Below are 17,409 nucleotides of genomic sequence, written 5' to 3' on the forward strand. Positions count from 1 at the left end.
AATGTAAAAATAAAATGTCTTCCCTGTATTGTATTTTAAATTATTATATCTCATCAAAAAATTAAAAAATCATACCGAAACTTAACGAAATGCATTTTACACTCAAAAAAGTGATCTTGCAGTTATAGCGAAAATTATCTAAGTACGAAAAATTAGCTAAAAGAATAAAATGTCTTCCTTGTATTGTATTTTAAATTATTATATCTCAAAATTAAAAAATCATACCGAAACTTAACGAAATGCATTTTACACTTAAAAAAGTGATCTTGCAGTTATAGCGAAAATTATCTAAGTACGAAAAATTAGCTAAAATAGATAAATTTCAAGTACTGCGATATTGGATATGTATTGCATTTAATCATATAGATGATAGAGATAGAATTTAGATTTGTGCTACAAATTCTATGCGTATGATACATAATTTTCTATTAGATACAAAAAACAGCGATAATTCTAGCCGGAGTAGCAAAATATTTTTTTGCATGTAAAGCTAGAAATTAATGCTTTCGCGTGGCATTAACAAAATTTAGAAAAAAATTGATGTTGATGTTATAAAACGTCATATACTCTCAAAATCGATATTTTTGTCTCGTTTCTCAAAATTGTGTTATCCAAATTTCGACGGATTTGTATGTTTGTATACAGCAGGCAAAAATATATTGGAAATGAATATTCATACTCGTGTTGCAAGAAAAAGTGAAAATTTACCAGAGAGCATAATTATTCAACTATTTCAATGCAAGGCAATTTATTTAGTAACATACTGCACAAAAGCGTCGTTATCAAAGTTCTTTCAGATTTATGTCTTTCTTCATGCGGGAAAATCGACATTTTACTGACAAGTATCGCTCAGAGGAAAAACCATTTAACACTTTGACGCGTCAGGAAAATACAGAGTTTATCGGTCACTGACCGAAGACGATCTATGATTATGCTTCACGCGTAAGGAATAATAGCGTTAATAAAATATGTATAATAGATAAAGACCATAACATGTGAAGTTCGTTATCTTTATTATGCTTAATTAAAATATTGTTGTTTAATTATCATAAATTAAACTAATCTTTCGAGAAATACGTTTCTATTATGGCTCAAAAATAATTTAAAGCTGTTTTATTTACCACACGAAACCGTTTCGCATTTCTTTACGCGTAATCAAATGGTTTAATTTACATTTACGTAATACTATTTAATCCTTTTATGCTCGTTTCTACTAATGTAAATTAACTTTAATTTCGGTAATCCGGTAATAAAAATGAGCTTACTATCTCTTCATCTGAGGTAACTCCGGTATACGCCGCGCTGAGATTTATGCCTCGGAAGTCAGAACAAATAGAAGGAGTGGGGGTAATTTTCTCGCAACTACTCTGTTACATGCCTTTATGTTATATTTTTTAATTATAATTTCAGCTTTTTACTGTTAATCCTTACCATACCATCTACAATTTGGTGCCTCATCCATACCATCAAGGGTCTCTTCAAATCTCTTCGTTTTTTCACCTCTTCAAAATAATAAAAAAAATCTCTAAAAATTCACCAACATACTTTCAACTTTCTAGAATAAATGTTGACTCTTTATTTTGGAAAATAATAAAATGTATTATAATTTATAATTATAATTACCGAAAGACTCAAAAAAACTTGCACGAACAGGAATCGCTCGGTCACTAGTTACCGACATTAGTACGGTAAGAGTTAATATCAATGAAATTATTGTGAGTTGAATCGATTTGTCACTGTGTGTGTAACAAGTATATCATCATCATAAATTATAATCTACATAAAATGATTACCGTAAGGCGTGTAAAAGACCTAGTGGTTATTTCGTGATACATACATGTAGAGGAATAGTAAAGCATGTTGTATAGAGCAAAATACAAGTGCTTTGCTTTCGTATTCTTTGTTCAGTTTGTTGAAACCCTTGCATTTTTGCCATATATCCCACCCATCATCTACATATAGCAAAAATGCAAAATTTCAAAAAGTTTATTTTTTAATACGAAAACTAAATATTTCGGTGAAACACCGAAGCGTCGGCAACCGCGAAAATATTAAAAAAGTGAAAAATAATACCTATATATGTAATGTTTATTTATGTGAAATATATGCACGTACCTATATAAAATATGTATAATACGGTACCAACTGTGAAAATGCTGTATTTGGTGAGAATCTTGGTGATTCAATTTACCAAATGATTTATTAGAATATTTCTAATATTTTTGCATAGTTCAGAATCAGAAATGATTCTACTGATCAAAGGATTGAAGGAAGTGGCTGATAAAAAATCTCCCGTTCACTGCCAAGAGTATCATGAATCACGTGTGCTGTATATTATCCTGAGGCATTTTCCAGAATGTGATATATACATAGCGTGATAACGGGATGATAAGGCTATCCGCGTGACTGAAGATCATTGTAAAGAGTAATTAGATTCAATAATTAAAATTCCAATACAGGAAAGTGCAAAGTCGAAATATCGGTTTGCCGATCTACAGTTTGCGTCGAACTTTGAAATAAAATTCTATTTGGAACTTCTCATATTTTTCTTCCCTCGTATATATGTGCATATATATACATATATATTTCAGTATATGTTTTATATACATTACTTATATATAAATAATATAACTTTAATTTACTTATATATGCTTACTTTTATATATAAATTAAATAAAAGTTTATTTTATATTTTGATTGTCCAAATATTTTTTATATTATATATATAAAATTGCAAAATGATAAATAAAACTCTTCGCGGAAAAACCAGTTTCTTGCTAAAAAGTATCTAAAAATTTAGCTAGATACAAATACAGCTCTAAAAATAAACTTTGGACTATCTGAATAATTATGTAGGAATTCAAACTGGTTTCTAGAATGTTAAAATTTTTTTCAGCATTGCTTATTATGCTTGATTTACGTACATTAGTTATTTTGATAGTCCAACAAAATTTTCAGATCTGTTCTGTTTGAGAAATAAACCCTCGAGTCTCTTATATTGTAATTATTTTTATCACATCGAGGCTTGGTTGAATGTAATTAAAACAAACATTAATTACATTTGTAATTATTGCGATAAATGTTTCCTTCAACATGCAAATGATGATCAAAAATTCCTACGTCACAGGCGATGTAACGAAGTGTTCCGCATTAAAAATGCTCCGCGAGGACAATGAAACAGGTGCAAGGCTAAACCATGGACTTTGTATGCGCTTTACATCGACACGATTACTTTGGATGACTTATGTCACAACATTTATCACACGTTATTACGAAACCATTGTTCGTGATGACACGACAAATAAACGTTTCGTCGATAAAACTTTACTTCAATATACAAATCGGTTTACATTAATGAGTCACAGTGAACTATGTATTGAGAAAAAGTAATGAAGAGATAAAATAAGAGAAAGAAACTGTTAATTTTTAATCGACATATGAAGGAATATTGACAAATAATTGCGATTACAAAGAGGCCGTTGTCATTTTCTTAAACGCGCGAAATGTTGCAACTTGTAAGAAACAATACGCGTTATGTAAATCCGATTAACGCGTGCGTCAAGGCGAAATGGCAAAAAGTTTCCTCGATACATTTAATGGAGTCGCGTCGCCTGATAAGCGTTTGTGTCAATCGTGAATAATGCAAAGCGCGAGCGGCATTTCCAATGAATTTTTAGGAGTGAGATCTAGATAGTAGGAATCATGCTGCTCGTCATGTAATCGTGTAAATCGTGACATCAACGCACGGTGAGAATGTCTTGGAAAATTATACATACAGTGTGAGTGTAAAAAATATTCATACAAAATTGTTTTATAAGAAAGCCTTGTTTATAGAAAGTAAACATTAATTAGCAATTTTATACGATGAATATATTCTGACATATACATAAAACAAACAAGCTCCACTGTATTAAATATTAAATTCCTGACTTTAGGAGCTATTTCTTGACTGTACGAATACTTTTTGAGCGTTCAAACAATATAATTTTTAATTTTTGCTTATATTTTTAAGATGATACATTTTCTATAATTAATAGACATTTTTTTTGGTATAGATATAATTTTGAGAAACATACAGTCTACTTTATTCTTTATGAATAAATTGTTAATTTCTCAGCAAGAAATGGCCGTCAATTAAACGTCGAATTGACCTTGAATTGGTGTCAAAATTATCGTATCGATATAGATTCGATATCAATTCAATGTCTCGCTGAATGATGTTTATTCTTTCAAAATATGGTATTTTTTAAATATTTTCTTTGTATGAATACTTTTTGCTCACTGTACTTTACATCATGATAATTATACAATAATGAATATTTAAATACATGTTACTAAAAAGACAGAATGTGCAATTAAATTGAAATTTAATGATGCACAAACAATTCAGTAAAGATGATAAAAAAAATTCTCATATTATCTCATATTTTTAAGAATTGTTCATATTTTAAATTTATAAAAATTTCTGCAAAATACCTTAAATTTTTTCAAATTTTACAAGTTTTCTTTACAAAATTATAAAATAAGAAATCTTAAAAATCTCCAATTATTTTAAAATTAACGTAGATATGAAAAAATTTTATTAAAAATGCAATCTTTCACTTCTGAAAAGTGTTCTAATTTTTGTAAAAGATCTGAGAAATTTTTTGAAAATTATACAGAAGTTGTGAAAAACTATAATTTACATAACAATTCTAAAATCTGGAATATTTCAGAATTCACATATATAAAATTTTTTTTAATGCAGATAGCAATTTCTATTAAAAAAATTTTCTAAAAATTATACAAAAATTCCGAGCAATTCTGAAATCTATATAAAAAAATTAAAAAAAAACTTTCAGGTTCGAAATTATAAGAGCACATAATTTTTATTTCTTTATTTCTTCATTGAAGGTTATTGAACGATACCGACTTAGCTCAGAGATTAATAACATCATTATTATCTCAACCATTTTATCTACTGTATGTGGAACATAGGATTAATCATGGATTAATCCAGAAGCAAGTGCATTAACGCAATCGAGTCCAAATAATCTCCGCGGAAGAACAACGAGACAACGACATGCATACGAGCTTTGCTATGTGTTAGATCAATGGTTAAAGAAAGAGTAATTGGCGGGGTCGTGGAGTTATATAATGTGACCGTTTCTTTAATAGAACCACAGCACGCAGAATCGTTCACACGGCATGTCGTGGAATCGTTCACCAGACAGAGCCGTAACCAAGTGGACTGTCGCGCGCCGGGAATCCCCGCAAATTCAGTAGCAATTAAAAATTTCGCAAGTCACGGCAATTGCCGGGATCTGAAATGGATATAACTAAAAATGGGTATTTAGAATGTTCTTAAGATAAGAGTGCCCCTAGCAAACATGCAATGCGTGCACAACACGCGAATTTAAAATGTATTGCATTACACTTTAGTGACATTTTTTTCAGAATTTTTCATATAATTTCTTAGAATTTTTATGTAAATTTCAGAATTTATAAATAATTTTATATAACTTTTTGAAAAAAGTTCTCAGATTTTTTATATTTTTTGTTATATTGGAACACTTGTTAGAAGTGCCGAGAAAGTCTTACACATTATCTTTTCTAGAATTTTGCATATATGTATGTGAATTAATTCTAAAATTTTTAAGATTCTCATCTTATAATTTATGAAATATAAAATCTGAAAAAGTTCAAGTATTTTTCAGAAATAATAGAATAAGAAATTACACAAATTTTAGAATATTTCAGACAATTCATATATATATATATGAAAAATTCTAAGAAAACATGTAGACTTTCTTGTATTTCTGATAAGTATTTCAATTCGTATAAAAATTCTGAGGAAAATTTTCACCAGCATACTATAAAATGTAACGAAATCGCAGTTTCCCGAATCTTTTAATAGCGTTTTCAAAATTATCTTCTACTTTTTATTTTCAACATAGATTAACTATAATTTTTTATGTTCACATTTCTATCGATATAGATTAAATTTAATCTTGGTTTATAACAATCAAGTTAAACTGAGATTAAAGTTCGTTATTGATAGAACAAACGATATAGGAAAATAATTTTGGTAGAAATAAAAATTAATGTTATAGATTAATTTACTCTTTTTTTTCTCGGTTCTAAGAGTTAAAATAAAGGTAAAATGAAATATGATTTATATTTAGTTTGAATTCTTTTTCTTCTTTTTTTACTCTTTTTTTTAAATCGATTCTTACGTACAAATAACTATACATATGTGTACATATTTCTGAAGTAGCAAAATTACTTTTGCATGTGGGTAGCCATTTTTTTCGCACGCCTCTGTTTCTGAAATAGACATTAAAATTTATGATTCTTCTCGAATCATGAATTGGTGATTCAAGAGAGGATCAATGAGGTTCGTTAGTAAAACATCGATCATCTCGAATAAGAAGGCTGTCGTATAAACACAAGTCAAGAATGTGCATATTTTTTTGACATTACAAAAACATCAAAAACTGTATATACGAATAATATGACAGAACGGCGTCGGAAGTTGTTGACAAAATTGATTCAATATCCGAATACATTGTTTAATCCGAACGAACTGTTTATAAACCGTGTAGATGTTATTTGAAACTACTTGAAGCGGAATGTAAATAAACGTAGCAGACATGAGCAATGTCTCGAAGGATACGTGTTAACGTACAGGAGTATCTTTCGGATTTAAAATACATATTTCAACACTTAATATTTATCGTCGGATATCATTAAGTTAAATATTGTAAACTTAGTTTCTACTTCTTTCACAGAAACACGCTTTATATAGTTTATACTTATATTTGTATAAATATAAATTAGGTTTATATTGTAAATATAAAGCGTTAAAGGAACAGAAAATAAATTTGCAATTTCTAACTTAACGATATCCGGTTATCAATTTAATATTAAATATTAAAATGAAAATTTGTTTATTACAACAATGATCAAATTATTTTTATCCCTGTAAAAAAAAATCGAATAACATTATTTAAAAAAATTTATTCGCGAATGCGTACTTTCGAATATCTAAATCCATTTTAATGCTTCATGCCTTTTTTTTTTTATTAATTTATAATATTTATAAGAATTGCATGAAGCACGCATTTTCTATGTCTTTTGATCCAAAAATAAATTCAGTTTTTAAAAATGAATATTGCTCAATTCAAAATTCTGAATAAGAAATGCAATTTTTAAATACGCATTTGGATAAACTAAAAATTTCAATCCATTTTAATCCATTCTCGTTTACTGAGATTTTATATTTGTCAACTTCATCATTGTCGATTATTTTGAATTGTTTCATTAATTTATAATTGTAAAATTAATTTGTTTGGAAGCGTCTCAAAATTGTATCGCTAAATATCATATATTTCAGTATTACAGCAAAGATGACCTCTCGATTAACGTATCACTATCAGCATCGAATGCGCTTCGTAAGTCAGCATCGTTAAAAAGACAATTAAGAGAAATTAAATGCATTAAGACAAAGGCGTGTTGTGTGTAACTCTCCATTGAAGCTTAACTCGTGAGATGTTGAGGTCAATTGTTCAGCGACGCACGATACGTAATCTTCACTGAAACACACAGAGTCTGATCATGACTCACTGAGTTTCATGCGAAACGAGCGAGCCTCTACAGCGGCAAAAATATACATTCGCGATTTTTCTCGGAATTTACAGAGAACAGTCTCCCAACTTTTTAGAAATTTTTTTCTCTTCTGTATTTGAATATCCAATCAATATTGAAGTGCTGTTTATTGAACGAAAATAAATTATTAATTATCATAATTATCTTAATTCCAGAGTAAATAAAATTTTGAAGTAATCGAAAAAAAATCTTGAAAAACTGCGAAATGTAACAAGAGTGATTTTACCAAGAAGAAGAATCGGAAAATATGAATGAGAGAATACGGAGTTCTTGGAGGAGTCAAGGATTTAAAAAACTTTTGTAATCTTATCCGCAATCGAGTTCTCACGACAATTGTTCAAGAATCAAATAATTGTTCTCATGAATGACTTTCCGCATCTATACAAGAAGTGCGAGAGAATCCAGGAAAGAGAATTAAAATCATAACAACATGAAAAAAATTATAGACGCTGAATAATAAATGGATAGGCAACTCGGATGGATACGATATGCATAGCAAATAACTCTGTATCAGCTTATCGATATTTAGAAGCTATCACGTACGATTTTAATATGTGAAGGCCAGTGTTTTAGTGACTCATAGAATCGTTTCGAATATACATAGATTGTCGCCTACATTGTAAGAAATTTCTGTTGTAAACTTCCAAAAGTGTTGGAAGTTTTTATTCAACAAAAATGTGTTGTAAATTTAAACAGTATTATATTGTGAAATTAGAATAACATTTTGTGGTAAAGTATATGTAGATCTCTAATACTCGTGCGCGGCACGCCAGTTTCGTAAATTCACAACAAATTCTATTGTAAATTTACAAATATTATGAAATCACAGCAAAACGTTACATGGTTTGTAAATTTAATGCACATTGTTATCGTAAGGATATTGTAAATTTACAAACATTTCTAACAGCAGAGAAATGTAACTACGAGCTTCCTTTACATATAAATAAAACTCGTGGTTATGAACGAAATTGAAAGTAATGAATGATTTAACTGAAAATTAAGTTATAGTAGTTACTTAAATGTAATGAACGTGTACATTAAATTTATAATATTTAATGTACTTTTCATAAAATTTTATAAAAAGTACATTAAATTTCATAAATTTTCATGAAAAATATATTAAATTTCATGTACATGTACACAAATATACTTTTCAGTTATAAATGCATTAAATTTAATGTAATGTCATGAAATTAAGTTCAAATCGTGTAACTTAAAAGTATATTAAATTGCATGAGATTTTTAACAGTGAGTGTAAATCTGCGAATTGAAATAATAAAACTGAATAATAAAGTGTTATAAAAGAAAAAAATGCATTTTCTAGGTAACGTCAAGACTTTTGACAGTTCCAAATTTAACATTCTTAGAAACTTCAAAATGATTTGAGATTTCCACTTACACGCGATTTTGCTGAGATATCTAAAAATTTAGCTAGATACAGATTTGTGAAAATAATTTCGTTGGACTATAAAAATAATTTTGTAGGACACTCAAGTAATAAGCAATGCAAAAAAATGATTTGAGCGCATTACATAATTATGTTAATTTATCTAAAACAAGACTAAGAGGTCTAAGAAAATGATTTTATTATTAAATCTGTGGCTAATTGAATTTTTAGATACTTTGTAAAAACCATTTTTTTTTCGTATACATATGTACAATAATTTTGTTTTCAATCAAAACAAGTTTCTAAGAGCTTGGAATTTTGAACATTTCGAAAGTCTTGAGAGTTTTAAGACTATCTTAAAAATTTTTTTCCTTTGTGCACTAATATTATTTCAATAAAAAGATTCATAGGACTCTTAAATATTATAAAATTTCAAATAATGTTGTAAAGGACATATAAGAGTCAAATAAAACGTTAAAAATATATATATATGTCACAGAATTAAATAAAATAAAATTTAATTGAACGTTAGTAAGAATCATGGTGGCAGCGGTGGGATTCTTACTAACGTTCAATTAAATTTTATTTTATTTAATTCTGTGACATATATATATTTTTAACGGTTTATTTGACTCTTATATGTCCTTTACAACATTATTTGAAATTTTATATTACTTCAATTTGCAGATTGAGATTTTTTAAGAATTTTAAACTTATATATAACAGTATCTTTTTTCCTTAATATCTTCCTTTATATACAAAAATAAAGATACAGAATAGACAGAAGTAAATTAGAAAAAAATTAATGTCTTTTCCTTGAGCTTTTTCTCGATTATGTAACTTTCATAACCGTCAAATGGAAAATTGCAAAGAAAGCTTCGAATGTTACATTTTTTATTTGAAACTTATATATAACAGTATCTTTTTTCCTTAATATCTTCCTTTATATACAAAAACAAAGATACAGAATAGACATAAGTAAATTAGAAAAAAATTAATGTCTTTTTCTCGAGCTTTTTCTCGATTATATAACTTTCATAGCCGTCAAATGGAAAATTGCAAAGAAAGCTTCGAACGTTGCGATCGTTTTTCTGCAAAGTATATTCATGGAAATTTTCATGCAATTAGATATATTTATTATAGACATAATAATCTGCAAAGCATAGTTTTGTTGAATAATTTTATTATAGCACATGCAAACTAGAACTGTTCATTATACTAGCGCGTCCTATATAATTATTTTAATAATTCAACAAAATTATTTTTCTCTTTTTATCTAGCTGAATTTTTAAATACATATATTTCAGCAAATTTTGTTTTTCTTTTCATGTTATATAATTTTCTAAATAATTTTCTCAGAGGCATGACGCAGAAAAATTCTTGTGCGTCAAAGATATTAAAACGTGTCAAAAATATTAAAACTTTTATTAACGATTATTATTTTAAATTATTATTATAAAGACAAACTTACTTTATTTTTCGTGAGAGTTGTTAATTAAAATATATATTTGAATTAATAAAATTATATCTTCAAGTATGTATAATATATGTGTATTTCTTCAACTTAATTTAGTCACTTCTATAATTTATTTAGTCATCTTTTTAATTTATTCAGTCACGGTCGAAACCTTTTGCGATTCAAAAATGGTGTACAAATTCAAATATAAATTAAAAAATTCAAAAAACATCCAAGTGTTTTCATAATGTTAAGCATTTTAACATTACGAAATGCCAAAGAAGCTCGATACTAATACAATGCGAGAATTCCTCTTTCTGATGTTGGCGTGCATCGCGCAGGATATTTTGAGACACTCGGTGGACGATGACGCGTTCAAGATGCATCGTGACGAACATGAATATCACTTGCAAAATGACTTGACTCGTGACGTAATCTTGTCATGACGTAAAATACACGAGGAACGGAAGATACCAAGCAGAAACGAGCTACGCTCGAACAACGACTGTGCGTATGAGCGTAATTAATATACCGGGTGTTCCAAACCCGACATTCCACATTTTCCAATCGATATAATAGCGATAACAATTAGTAGCAATAACAATAGTAACAATAGTAGTAACGTTATACAACAAAACCAGAAATAAAGATCCTAAACGGTCAAACTAGATCTTTAATGCTTAAACAATTCCATAATTTGCATATAATTTCTACACAATTTTAATAGCATTTAAAATAAGTAACGTTATATGCAATATATAATAACAATAATTATAGTAATATTAATAGTAATAGTAATATATATAGGAACAATAGTAATAAAATGAATAATAATAATAGTAATATTGATTAATAATAAAAGAAACTATTGTAGTAATGTTAATCATTCTGACAATAATAACTGGTTACTTTATTTTGTAAAAAAAGAAGATAATTTTTAAAATATTTCTGTTAACTATAGATATTATTTATTATATTGAAGATCAACAAATACAGATAGATAATATGTACTAAGAGAGAGAGTGCTTTCTTTCTTAAGAATATAATTTCCTAAAAAAATTTGGAGTCGATTTCTCCAGAACTCTCCAAGTATAAAAAGTAAAGAAACAAGATGTTTTAAATTATCGGTTCTATCCTCCCTCATCTATTTCTGAATCATAATTAAAATTGCATTGAGATTTAAGAGTGCCAAAGAAGAAAAATTATTTATTTAGAAAACAAAGATCGCCATATAATCTAACATACAGCGTCGAGAAACACTAACAAATTACAAACTCGGATCTTCTAGTGAATAAATATCTGTTTCTTATTAAAATTCGCTTTTAAAGTTTGATAATTTCATATAGACATAAATATGTGAAACTGTAGATTATAAAAATCAATAATAATTAAATTTATATATTATACATTTTATGCAATTACGATTTATAGTGCAATGGTTTAGAATGGTTTATATATTTTATTAAATTTATATCACGATTGGACATAATATATACCGTTAAATCACACTCTGAACCATTACTGCGCGATTCATAGAGGAGAAATGTACCGTAGTAGTACGGCAAGAAATGACAGAACTATTTTTGGCAGACTGCACGGAAATTGAGGATTCATAGGGACTGATCCACCGCATCATTCTCAAGCACCGCAGATGTTGCTCGACCGGTTGAATTCCTCGTTTAAGCTTGTGTTGTACTCACTTTACTCTTCCTCGTCACACACGTGACTGGATTTTTCACCCTGCTCCTGCTCACAAATTCATCACGCACGAGATCGCACGCATATACACGTACAGGCAACGGAACAGCGAGGAAGACGACTCGTCGCGACGACGTCTGCGCGGGCACTGACTGAGTCCGCATTGAGCGTCGCACTATTCTCGCTACATCACGTGGCACAATCAACCGTTCTATCGAAGAACTAGGGGATGCCTAACAATTGCGATTGAAAAATGGGAGGGGAAAACCCTCTATTGGGGTCGTGGATTTAGCCCCGGTTCGAAGAAAGTCATGCTGTTCACAGATAAAGAACAGTGACCATCATCGAATATAAAATTTAAGACTGCTCCTCTCTTTTCTATCTTCCTACAATATTCTTATCGACAGCTTGTAATGTATAACTTCTGGCACTTTATGTTAGTTGACATTTAAAAAATTGGGAAGGTCGTAGCCAGCAGACGTGTTATGATAATTAAGCATCTGCTATATATCTGAGTCGATATCAAACGCAGTTGTATCAAATAAAAAGAACTCTGTAATCATCAATAAATTAATTATAGTATTTACACAGAAAAGTAGGTTTAAACAAGGTGTCCCAAACAAGTGACGAAAATAAAGAAATATATGTGAAATTCCTTAAAATTAAAAAATTAATTATTTTCTCGTGAGCCATTAAAAATAAATACTTATATACTATAAATTTGTAGAGTCGTATAAAATAATAATTCATTTTCTGTGAATTCTGAGACACACCCTGTAGGCATCCTGTATCAAATAAATAAATAATCAAATAAATAATTGATTAGGTAGTTAAGATAGACTGCAATGAGTAATCTAATAAATATTTTTATTGCTAGCTATACTATATCGTTACTATATTAATTAAAAATAGATGCGGCGGCGGATTTCAATTTATATATCATGCAAGATTTATTTGTTTAAATACTTTTAAGTAATCTATAGGATTTAATTTTCGAGTAAATACATCTCATAGAGCCTTCGATCCTGTTCATTACGGAAATTCGGAACAAAATTGATTTCCACTATTTCCTTAAAACCTTCTTCCAAAGTTGGCGGTTCATAATTTTTCCTGCACACAGAATATGAAAGTTTTGATATTTTATCTAATAATTAGGCTCCTGACTAGCCGCAGCTATATTGAATCGTGATATCATAAACGAGAAATAATACGTTAAAGTTTCTTGACGTCATTTATATATAGACAGAGAATTTAGATAAAATAAAATAATAAACTTGTTTTAAAACACTTGTACAAATTGATCGAAACGATCCTTATCCTTCCCTTTCTGACAGTTAGAAAATAATCATAAAAGCTTATTTTCTGCGTATTTATTTATGCGTATTTTCACTTTACGTACTTTTTACGATTATTTGCCAATTGTCGGAAGGAGGAAGACAAGAATAGTTTCGGTCCATTTTTTATAAGTGTTCTAAAAAGCAATTTTATTATTTAATTTTATCCAAATTCTCTCTCTTTTAGTTACAAATAGCATGTAAGAAACTTCAACGTGTCATTTCTCGCTCATGTCATCACGATCCAATATTGCGCAGTAATTAAGAACCTTAAACGTGTTTATTGAGTGACAAATCTTTTCTTTATCAAAATCAAACTAGCTTATCTATTTTTTATATGTTTTATATTTTTCTTATGTTCCCAATTAAGTTCTAGTTTGGTAATAAAGATAACTCTGCGTTCTGATAAAAGAAAACTCAAAATTATGATTATAATATAGAATTTTAGGAAAAAATGCATGAAAGTATATATATCTAAATTTCACTTACATATAAGAGTGTATAATAATGTCATTGATTGGAGTGTGGCTTGGATCAGTCAATTCGCGAAACTGCAATGCAATAATTCGACTAAAGCTTTCCGAACATTCCTTCATACGATGATAGTTGATTTCCGATTATTACCTTATTATTGTGTTTAGCGTGTTCTAGACTTGTCGTCATGACAAAACATCTGACCGGGACATTACACTTCTTGGCTACCTCTATATATCTCTCTCTCGAAACTTTGTCAGGATTAGTATTATCTATAACTACACTTTTTCTTTCATTCAAGTATTGCTGGACTGCAGCAATACACTTCTGCCAGCTGCGTAAAGTATCTCTGTTGACATATCTGTATTCCTTTAGATGATTCTTTGTAAAATGTGATTTTCCGGAGCCTGGGCTGCCGACCATAAGTATTATCTGTTGATGAAAGAATAAGATACGTATAAAAAGAAATGTTATTACAAATCAAATAATTTTAATTAAATAATCTCTCTCCTTTTAAACCTCTCTCTCAATATTTAATCTTTAAAAAAACTTTAAATGTAAAAATTAACATCAAAAGTGTATTATTGTCTACCTCTTGCTGTTCGAGTGTTAATTCCGCGTCCGCAGGTTTGCATATGTCGGTTTGCGATAGATTTTTTGGATTAAACTTAGGTAACTCATAAGGTGGTGCTTTACGTTTTAAAAAGTGTTCTTCAGGCGTCTCGAATTTGACATCAACATTCAACGCCATTAATCGATCCACACTCGAGTGATCTTTCTTTTTCCCTGGGGCCCAGTTCTTTGGCCGACCAGCGGCATCACCGACGTAAAATGATTTAGCCTTGTTAATTGTGATACCTCCATTTTTCTGCAATTACATAAACGTGGAATTATTGTAAATAAAAATTAAACAATTAAGAAATCAAATAAAATATTTATAATTAACTAATAATAATAAAGAATAATATAGACTTAGAATTAGTTTTATCTTAATAATGTAAGAAATGAATTGACAATAAAAAAAAGAAAAAATTCCTTAAGAGACTTTTATATTTTAATTCTCTTTGTAAACATTCTAAAATATTCATAATATTTAATATTATTTTATACATTTAAAAAGATTTTATGTACCTCTCTTTCCAGAAATTCCCACATACCAATTGTTGGCTTTCTATAAATGCTCTTTCCCACAGCAATAAAAACCTGCAAAATATATGCATAAGTGAAAATATTATAATTTATGTGAAAATTATAATTATGATTACCATACTTGAATAGGAACGCCGATTTTTTGTACGATTTTCTCGATCTTGCCTTTGAAATCACTGATTTTGAATTTTCCGGTGCTAAGACCTGCTTGGTTTGTAAAGATCACTATTTTGTATCTGGTCATATGAAGCTGCTTCAATTTTCCAGGTACGTCATGATAGAGCAACTGCCAATCGTTGCAGTCCTTTGGAAACACCAAACCAGATTTAGTTCTTATTAAAGTACCATCCATATCATATGCAGCCACCTAAAAACAAAATTCATTTTTAACATCAATATTTATAAAAATCTTATTAACAAATATATATATATATATATATGTAAATTATTAATTGATCTATTCAAGAATGTATTAAATAAATCTTGTAATTGACAATTAAAATTACTTTTGATCGGTTTTGAACAGATGCTGCTGTATAAATTAACAATTTTCCATTATCCACACTGTCCCACTTTGCAGATGTATTTGAGCTTTCAGTGCTCTGCTCAGAGGATGTGCTAGAACCAGTGCTGAATGTTTTCTGATCGATATGTATACCATTCGAAGGTGATCCCTCTTCTTCTCTGTCATTCTCAGATTCTTCGGAATGATTATTAGAGTAATTATCTGACTTCAACATTTTCGTTTTGCCCTCAGTTTCTTCTGTTTCTGATTCATACAATCTCTTTCTCGATGCAAAATTGTTTACACTTGGAGGTGGATTGAACTCTATTTCGAAAGCATGCTTGCCATAGAGCAGCTCCAAGCGATCATTGTGTCTGGCTACAAATTTTACATCTTTCTGAGTTTTAAAGCCATTAAAACCACAGGCGTGGGAGCCGATTTGTTGAACTGTGACGATAGCCTCCGTATAGTTTGCACATAGTCGAACTGTTGAAAGCAGATTAATGTATTCATTTGTACTAACAACTTGCAAAAGGGATAAAATTGCATTAAATAATCTTCAAATTTCTTTAAATCCTTTGTTACTCTAACATCTTTTCATTTAAAACAAACTAAATAAACTAAAGATCTACAAGCCAAAGATAAATATTTAATACTAAAATTAATAAACAATATAAAACTCATACATAATAATAAATGTTTCAAGCTATATCGGGTTATTACCAATGTTAAATAAAGTAATAATTATTGCAATATAATATAAAAGTTAAACGGCAGTTAAAGATGTAAAATTTAAAATAGTACTAAAACACTCTTACCAATTCTAAACATCATGAATAGGGCAAACGACAATTAAATATTTTTCATTTTAAATCTTAATAATTAATTTAAAAGCCTCTCATATAAGAATACTTATTTAAAATCTTTATGATACTAATTAAGGCAAGGCTTAAGCAAAATTATTTGCTATGCTGTAAAAAATTAATTGTATCATTAATACTTTATCTACTTTATCACTATTTAATCAGCTATTATAATTTTTATTTTTGTGTTAATTTAAAGACAAATTTCTTGGTTTTATTCTGCAAGATTACGTGTTCCAATATTTATATTTTGAACTTTATTTTGAGCTTTATTGAATACAACCAAAAAATTGAACTCAACCACTCTGCAAATTTATTGAACTTTTTTAAAAAATCACTCTATATATATATATAACATCAAGAACAAATCATTCAAAATTCTTATTCATATTGTGTCAATGTAATTCTCTTTTACACAAACGAAAATAATTACATAAGTTCAAGTGTCACGTGGAGCGAGCTCTTATCTTTAATTTGTAAACAATGCGGGAAAAAAGGGACTCTCAGAAAATTATGCGACCTTGTTGTCGCGAACATTTCACGTCTGTGATGCCGGTTTCCGGCGAGCGTCCAACGAAAATTGGTGTATTGTCCGGCAGATAAACATTCGTCGGAGTTCCTTCCAAGGTACGTAAATAACAAGTCTTAACAGAAGCGCTCATCGCGACACATCGTGAAATTGCGCGAAATGCGAACGATCGCGAATTCGCAGGAGCAACGATAACTGTCACCAATCGCTAGAGGGAGACTCGGTAGGCAACTGGCGCGAATTTGTACGCATGCGCGAAGCTTATCGCTATGGTCGCGTTCAGCAGACTCAACTGTTGTGGAGCGGATCCGTGAGCGCTCGCTGCTATTGGTGTATTCTTCTAGATCATCCAATAGCAGCGAGCGCT

General features: G+C 29.3%; 2 protein-coding genes across 3 annotated transcripts in view; both read right to left on the minus strand.

The window, feature by feature from the left end:
• Positions 1-12,325, minus strand: part of LOC108770772 (multidrug resistance-associated protein 4) — a 27,439-nt gene extending 15,114 nt beyond the window's left edge. For both annotated transcript variants that reach the window (XM_018522481.1, XM_018522480.1), the window contains exon 1: positions 12,191-12,325. The gene's annotated coding sequence lies outside the window, so the exon portion shown is untranslated. The remainder of the gene's footprint in view (positions 1-12,190) is intronic.
• Positions 12,326-13,107: 782 nt separating this feature from the next.
• PNKP (Polynucleotide kinase 3'-phosphatase) lies at positions 13,108-17,233 on the minus strand. The gene is made up of 8 exons (XM_018522469.1): positions 17,034-17,233; positions 15,652-16,136; positions 15,267-15,512; positions 15,128-15,199; positions 14,589-14,864; positions 14,147-14,428; positions 14,012-14,073; positions 13,108-13,298 (listed from the first exon to the last, which is right to left on the minus strand). Exons 1-8 carry the CDS (start codon positions 17,173-17,175, stop codon positions 13,175-13,177), a joined length of 1,689 nt encoding a protein of 562 aa, XP_018377971.1. The 5' UTR covers positions 17,176-17,233; the 3' UTR covers positions 13,108-13,174.
• Positions 17,234-17,409: the final 176 nt, after the last annotated feature.

This window comes from Trachymyrmex cornetzi, unplaced genomic scaffold, assembly GCF_001594075.2.
Source record: "Trachymyrmex cornetzi isolate Tcor2-1 unplaced genomic scaffold, Tcor1.1 scaffold133, whole genome shotgun sequence".
In the NCBI taxonomy this organism is placed as follows: Eukaryota; Metazoa; Arthropoda; class Insecta; order Hymenoptera; family Formicidae; genus Trachymyrmex; species Trachymyrmex cornetzi.

Coding starts and splice junctions, on each gene's coding strand:
- PNKP (XM_018522469.1), bottom strand. CDS start 17,175: ATGAGCGCTTCTGTTAAGACTTGTTATTTACGTACCTTGGAAGGAACT. Junction 16,137..17,033: donor GAAATGTTCGCGACAACAAG/GTCGCATAATTT, acceptor TGCTTTCAACAG/TTCGACTATGTGCAAACTAT. Junction 14,074..14,146: donor ACGCTAAACACAATAATAAG/GTAATAATCGGA, acceptor ATTGCATTGCAG/TTTCGCGAATTGACTGATCC.